Source organism: Gavialis gangeticus, unplaced genomic scaffold, assembly GCF_001723915.1.
Source record: "Gavialis gangeticus isolate Ggan-Ray unplaced genomic scaffold, GavGan_comp1, whole genome shotgun sequence".
In the NCBI taxonomy this organism is placed as follows: domain Eukaryota; kingdom Metazoa; phylum Chordata; order Crocodylia; family Gavialidae; genus Gavialis; species Gavialis gangeticus.
The window spans coordinates 24,762,817-24,770,051 of NW_017728995.1; the positions used below are offsets into that span (position 1 = coordinate 24,762,817).

At 45.8% G+C, this 7,235-nt stretch overlaps 1 protein-coding gene across 1 annotated transcript in view; it reads left to right on the forward strand.

Annotated features, from left to right (window-relative positions):
- The window catches only part of USP13 (ubiquitin specific peptidase 13 (isopeptidase T-3)), an 87,259-nt gene that overhangs the window by 11,642 nt on the left and 68,382 nt on the right, over positions 1–7,235 (forward strand). Inside the window, exon 2 of the mRNA XM_019503343.1 lies at positions 6,797–6,922. Coding sequence (XP_019358888.1) covers positions 6,797–6,922 — 126 coding nt within the window. The remainder of the gene's footprint in view (positions 1–6,796; positions 6,923–7,235) is intronic.

The following is a 7,235-nucleotide window of genomic DNA, read 5'->3' on the forward strand; positions in this document are numbered from 1 at the left end:
CTCTTTCCCCTGCCTTTCTGCAGGGTTTTCCCTTCTTCTCTCTATTTGCTTGAGACCTCCTCTGTCACCTTGTCCTCTGTTTGTCCTCTTGGTTTTTCACCTCTCCAGCATCTTGCCTTGCCCCTTTTGTCCCCCTTGGCAGGCCTGTGTCCCTTTTCCTCATGCATTCCTTCCTATCTTCCTTTGAGTCGAAACGGTTGATCTCGTGTCAGGCTTGGAGTTTGTATTGGTATCCAGTACCTCTTTATAATAAAGTAGAGTTTTGCTATCCAATGCCTAGTTTAAATGTAGGCAAAATGCAAGTTACTGATATACTGGGGAGCCTGGAGGTGGCTTTTTATTGTGCTAGGGTAGTCTTCATATGCTCTTGTATTCAGTCACTGTGACAGTCCCTTTGTTCCTCTGTGCAGCAATGGTACATGAAAGGTACCAGCTTGCTTTTTGTTTCCTTTTGTAACATAATGTGTATCTTTCAGAGGAATATTATATGCTGGAGCTTCTGCCATTTTAACTTTTATCAAAGGTGCTAAAATAAGCAGGATGTCTTTTTGTTAAACTCCAACGCGGTTTTCCACGTTGCACGTGCTTTAGGAATTTGCCTTTGATTCTTCCAGATATACTAAAAATTGGATTTAAATTGTGCAGTGAAGAGTCTTTGGCTTGGCTGCAACACAAGTTGATGACCAGCCACAGACCTGGCTAGAGTATGAGTAAAACCCTAAAATGTTCCCCTTGGCTGTCATTTCTCAGGGGACAGTCTCACTTCTGCTAGAACAGTTGTGTTCAAATGCTTTTCTCTGCAGGGCTGGGTGGGCAGAGCCCATCCGGTGGACCCAATCTGGTGCGTGGGGTGTGGGCGGCAGGCCCCATCCAGCCTCATGGAGGGGATGGTTGGGAAGCCCAGCTTTGATCCAGCCACGAGGAAAGCGGCGTTGGCTTGGTGCAGTGGAGGGGAGGAAGAGGAAGGGGGCCTGGCTCAGCCACAACCTGGCCATGCTGGGGAAAAAGGGGCATAGCCCAACTCCTGGGAGGGAGAAAGGGGCATGGCCAACCTCAGAGCACCCATGCAGGGGAAGGGAGCGTGACCTGGCTCCGCAAGAGGAAAGGGGCAGCTCCAACCTGCCACATTGGCCTTGGGATTTTGGAGCTGGGAGGGCGGCGGTATTAGCTGCCACTTTTCTCCTGCCATCAAACTTTCTGATGGGTACGGAGCCCTGCAGTTCAAATTCAAAGCGTCCCCAGGCTGCATTCGGGCTGCGGGCTGGAGGTTGAACACCCTTGTGTTAGAAGTCGGTGATACAAGCCCCATTAAAGCCAGGGGTTTGGCAGGGAATAGCAGTCAGATGTGTGAGAGGTAACTACTATTCCTCTATAGGTGACAAAATTAATGGCAGTCATGAATATTAGGTTAGCCATTCTCCTTCCTCCAGCGATAAATTTTAGGAAGTTTTAATACTGCGTGGTGTAGATATAAAATACATCACCATCTTTCACATTTTGTGTCCAAATCCGACTGTTTGCCATGAGAGCTGCATATCATAGCCACAGGCCGTTATAAATCCATTATTATCCTAGCTGCATCAGGGAATAAAAATGTTAAGCCCTAGATTTCCCCAAGGGCCTAAACAGCTCAGGGATTGGTAATAGGATAAAGGTCGCCAGTTCAAATCCAGATCAGGTCAGTAATGGCTTTTAGGCATGAACATCTGGTGCCTCATGTATGTGAAATGAGATGTTACTCTCACTCTGCTTTCTCCTAGGTGGGTGTTTATACTTGCCAGTTCTCCCCCTACTAGCATTTTGCTCCATTTTCCCACAACTTTGAGAGGAAAGTGTCCCCATCATACTTTAACTATCTACCTCTGTGGATTCCCATCCCAGAAGTTGTACCCCTGGGCTCAACACAAGCACAAAATCCTTCCTAAAGAAATGATACAAGATAATCTTCCTATAATGTCTGTTTCTTAGAGCAGGGATGTGCCTCCCTCTAGGATGGGAAAGCCTCTGCCTCACTGTAGCTGCTACCTCCATGTAAACTGGCAAGAGGATTCACATTTTCTCTCCCGTTTAAAGATGCGGGGTTAGAGAGGTCAGGACTAAATGGCCACATGATTTCACTGTACCTCAGTTTGCCACTTGGCAAAGTGAGTGAAGTGATCCATACCTATCTTGCAACCAGTAAATGGACGTATTTCCCATAGCAGTCATTTATCATTAGATGGGGTGGACTGGTTGAATTTAGCAAATGCTTGCTCCTTTCGGACCTTCCTATCCATGCAGCACCGTTATTGGGATGCATGCATTACTCAGCAGGGTGCCAGGACAGATCGGTGGTCAGCCACTCCCTCTCGGTGTTTTGGGGTGGAAGTTTGTGTCCGGAAGTGTTGGAAGATTGGTGCAGCTCCCTATATTGCAGGGGTGGGCAATTATTTCGGGCAGAGGTCTGCGTACTGAGTTTTGGCAAGCCATTGAGGCAGCCAGGGGCAGATAAATATTCATTTTCTCAATTTTTTAGGGGCCCCGCGGGCTAGATAGAATGGCCTGGCAGGCCGCATTTTGCCCACCCCTGCTATATCGGGTGGTGGGTTGTGCAGAGATGGGTTTCATTCCTAGGTGAAATTCCTATTTAAGGAGCAGGATTCAAAGTGACAGGACCCCTTCTTGTGTGTGAAGGGGGATGTTGTGAAGGAATTGCTTTCCTGGGTAGAAAGTGTTTGGAAGTGGAAGAGGAAATATAGGTGTCTGAAGGGGAGATGGGGGAGCTCTCTTCCATGTTGGGTGTTTAGCAGAGAGGAATACCCCTTTCACAGCCTAAGACTTATTTTCATTTACATCTCCTTCGTAGTGTTCATTTAAGAGTTTGATAAGGGTGCATAGTGGCCCCTGAGAAATTTTGAGGGTTGACATTGGTCCATGGATCAAGAAAGTCTGGGAACTTTCTTGAACCATTACTGTAGTCCCCACCACGTGCATGGTTTTGCTACCCAGTTTGTCACCCTGTAGACTTTTGAACATGGAGTCACCGTCTTTCCAGATTGTGTGAGTGAATAGCTCACCTGCTGCTTTCTCCCAGGAGAAATAGCTCTTCTGTGAGTAACCACAACTAGCGTATGCAGCTTCCACATTTAGCCCGTAGCCTGAAAATGTCAAATGGTTGCCATACCCTGCTTATCAAGAAGGGTTGAGTGTGCTCATGGAGTCACCTTGGAAAAGAGAGAAATGGTCACCAAGAAAACACAATTGTAAACAAAGTTCTGGAAACGCCTAGGGATTGACAGTGGGATATATTTTTATTTAGACTGACCGCCCCCATGCTCCCTTTAAACAGGAAACAAACTTGCCTTCTCCGGAGAACGCACTAGTTAGAGAGTAGGCAGAAAAGAAAAGAGACCGGGAATGATGCTATGTAAATCATCTGGCTTTTGTATTTACATTGCTTCATTACTATGAAACTATTGCAAAAATCTTTGTGCTTCTCTGAAAAATTCAGTGGAACTGTGGTTAGCTGCTGGTAAGAGTGGATCATCCATTCTGAGCCTAAAACATATATAGGATTTTACAGTGAGCATCTGTGCTGTCCTCAGTGGTTCACCTTGCTTCTTAGGTCTTGATCATTTAAAGTGTGATGAGGTTGGGTTGTTAAAGCAAATGTCTAGGTAATGCAAGAGGATTATAAATAAAGCCGAGGCCAGGCTTTTATGGAATAATTGAAAGGTATGACTTCTGCCTGCCTCACTGTAATGTCTAGGTGCTGAAGGTCTGAATGACCTGGTGATCTGATTGTAGGTTTGAACGACCTAGACCTTCTTGCCCTCACCCCAAGTGGGAATTTGAATCTTAGAAAGGTCAGGTCAGCCATTTGAGGTAAGTAAAGCAAGATTTTGCTATGTGTGACTCAAATGAACCTGAAAAAGCAAAGGGTTATCTGTTTTGGTTATGCTTTAAAAAAAAAATAACCCACCAAAAAATCCCCAAAATGGCATTTCTTCCCCGTAGTAAGGTTTGTACCTGGTTCTTGAATAAAATGTAACATTTTCTTCTATTCTGTCTTCCCTATGCCCCTCTCCCTTCTACTATCGCTGCATTGCAGTCTTCTAGTCACCAGTTTCTACCTGCTACTGAAGAAGTAGGAGCATTGCAATGGTGCTGTACGTGTATAAGACCCAATTCACAACCCTTTCTAATGCACTCAGTCCTTTGTAAATAGTCCCCTTGCTATTAATTGGACTCATTAGATGAAGAGGGACTGTTTGAGGTTTGCAAGACCAGGCCATAAGTGCTCCGGGGCCCTTCAGGCTCTCCAGTAATACCTCCTACAAGGGGAACTGGTGTATAAGTGGTGAAGCAGTATGTGATGCATGTGGCTACCATGTGATGTGGTTGGCCTTTGGCAGATAGTTGGGATTATGGTCTGTACATGTGTCTATAAAAGGTTTTGTCTCACTTCATCTTGCACGTGCAAAGCTCACTACAGCCATGCACTGTTCATTTTGGAGCAGTGTCTGTGGCTACAGCAACTGAGACAAGGTAAAATTTAAGCAAAAGGGCAGCAGGCAGTGACTTGGGCCATGCTGCCTTCTCTTTCTCACTTAGCAAGGATGCCCTGATAACATGGCATGGCTTTGTATTTCCCTTCGCGCGTGTGCAGTCCCATGTAGAAAGCACATTCCACCCCCAGCCATCCCCAAGAGAAACATGCACTCAGGATTTGCTTTATCAATCCTAATGTGCATCTGTGCCTGGCAAAACCAGCAGCATTGACTATATCAGTGTTGAGTATAAAGTGTTACCTGAAGGGATGCAGAAAAAGGGTGGCCTGGGTGAACTCAGACTTGAGAGATTTGGGTTCAATTCTCCTTCTGCTACAGGCTCATTTATTTGTTTTGGACAAATCTCTTAATCTCCCTGTGTATAATTTCTCCATCTGTAAAATGAAAACTTGAATAATGTCTTTCTTTTAGCATAAGGCTGGCTATCCGCAGGGCTCTTGGAAGCAGGGTTTGGCCTTCATTTTTCAGGGAGGGCTGTGGAAATCATAAAGGATATAAAGAGAAGAGGCAAGGGATGGCCTTTTCCTGCCATTCTTCCATTTTGTCTATTTAGACTGCAGGTTCTTTGGGGCAAGGGCTGTCTCTTCAGGTACGTGCCTAGCATAAGGGATCTTAGCTGGGATGCTCATGACTAAAAGGTTACGCTTTTGTATAGTCCTTTTCACGTTCAGGTTAATCTTTGAGCCAAGATTATTCTGATGGGTTTCCCTTCAGAAAATCAGGACCATGAGGCAGCCACAAAGTAGGGCAGGGACTCGTGCTACACGAAAAAGACGGGGGTAAGGTGAGAGGAAGGAAAAAGTACAGGATGTAATCCTGGCCCCAGGGAAATCATTGGGAGACTAGCCAGGATTTCACCCACAATGTCTGGGAGGAAAGGTGCGTGCGCCTATAACAGCGTTGTTGTATAACGGCTTGGTTAACAGATGCTAGCAGCATGTCTGCCTCATTCTGGTTGGCGTTAGGAGGTGCTCTATGACAACCTGTCTGCCCACTTACTTCTACTCCATGCAAGTTGTGTGCTGAGAAAAGCCATGTAATAACTAGCGGTGTTACTGGAGAATTGAAGGGGAGATGCCCTGTACTCTCCAAGAGCATGAACATGTAAGATGAAAGCCCACCGTGCTTCTGGGAGGCCCTTTCTTTGTTCTGCACCTTGTAATGAGAGCAGCACTCTATCCGAAAGGGCTTGGAAAATGTTTCCAGCACCCACTCGCCAGAGGCATGGTTGGAAAGGGGTCTGATAGCCGTGAGATACTGGAGTAATGCCTTGCTGAGCGAGCTTGCAGCTGAGAAAGGAAGATGCTGAGACCTTTCTTTATCTGCACTTCAATATTTTCCCATCGGCACTGACAGTGGGCATGTCTACACGTGCATTAATGTACTGTAGTTACTGTACATTACATTTAGTACCTGTAATAACAGGTGCTAATGCAATGCGCAGTAACCGGTGCTACTATGCCGCAGTGCCGGCGCACGCTTTTTTGTAACGCTGATGTGCAGTAGACTAATTCTGCTGTGCATTAGCACGGTTTTTGCCTGCCATGCTAATGTACAGTAGAATTGGCCTATTGCACCCTTAGTGTCTTGTGTAGATGTGCCCAGTATCACTTCCTAGTTTTATTATTCCATGGACAGAGCAGTCGCCTGCCTCTGTTTTGGTTTTTTTTGTAGTCAGAGGTTGGGTAAAACTGGAGCTGATTCGTGATGATTTGCCTGGTCCCCACAGAGTTCTGAATAGGGGCAGTGAAATGGGCTAGAAACTTGCTTGAATTTAAATCGGAACCACTTAGAAAAGCAGTGACCAAGAGCCACAGCACTGGAGCAGTTGATCTGTCTGTATCCTTCCCATTTTGTTTGTAGCCAGAAAGCTAGAAATGCTATATATTATTTTAAAAGAAAGCTCAGACTCTGTTGTTCTGTTGACTTGGCGGCCCCCATAATACATGTTTTCCAGGTTGAGTTTTCTGTTCTTAAAGTAGGAGTTTTTCAAGACTTACTGGACTCCATTTTTACACCCTTGCTAGACCTTTGGGACAGGTTCCTGTAGCACTGATCAACCCTTGCTATATGGCATGGTGGATTTTTAGAACGAGCATAACTCTGTACGTCATACAGCGATAAGGTGGCATATAATAATTGCTAAAGCTTCCATGGGAGGTGTGCAGAACTTTCTGTGTTTGCTGCTGTCTTTCTGTCTGTCCGGTTCTTCCTGTATGGTAACTGCTTTCTGCAATTCCTTGCAGGATTCTGAAGGAGGTCTCTACGTGTGCATGAACACGTTTCTGGGATTTGGAAGGGAACATGTTGAAAGGCATTATCGGAAAACGGGACAGTGTGCATATATGCATCTGAAACGACACGTGATAGAGGTGAGATTTGCAGCTTTCAAACCAGCTTTGTTGGGAAGTTCTTAGGACACACGCACACACACGCGCGCACACCCCCCATTTCTTGGAGAGGGGCCAAACCTGCAATGTCAGATGTGACCCTTTTCAAATATTGGGCTGGATGGGTATTAATTTCATACCCTTGGATCCAGATCCAACCCTGCTGTTTTGATTCTGGGCTGGATCCCAACCCACCAGAGGCCATACTTTTAAAGGTATTGTGTTGTGTACCAACAGGTTCACATAGACATCTGAGTCATATTTAAGGCCCCTGCCACTGATTTTGCTAAGTGCC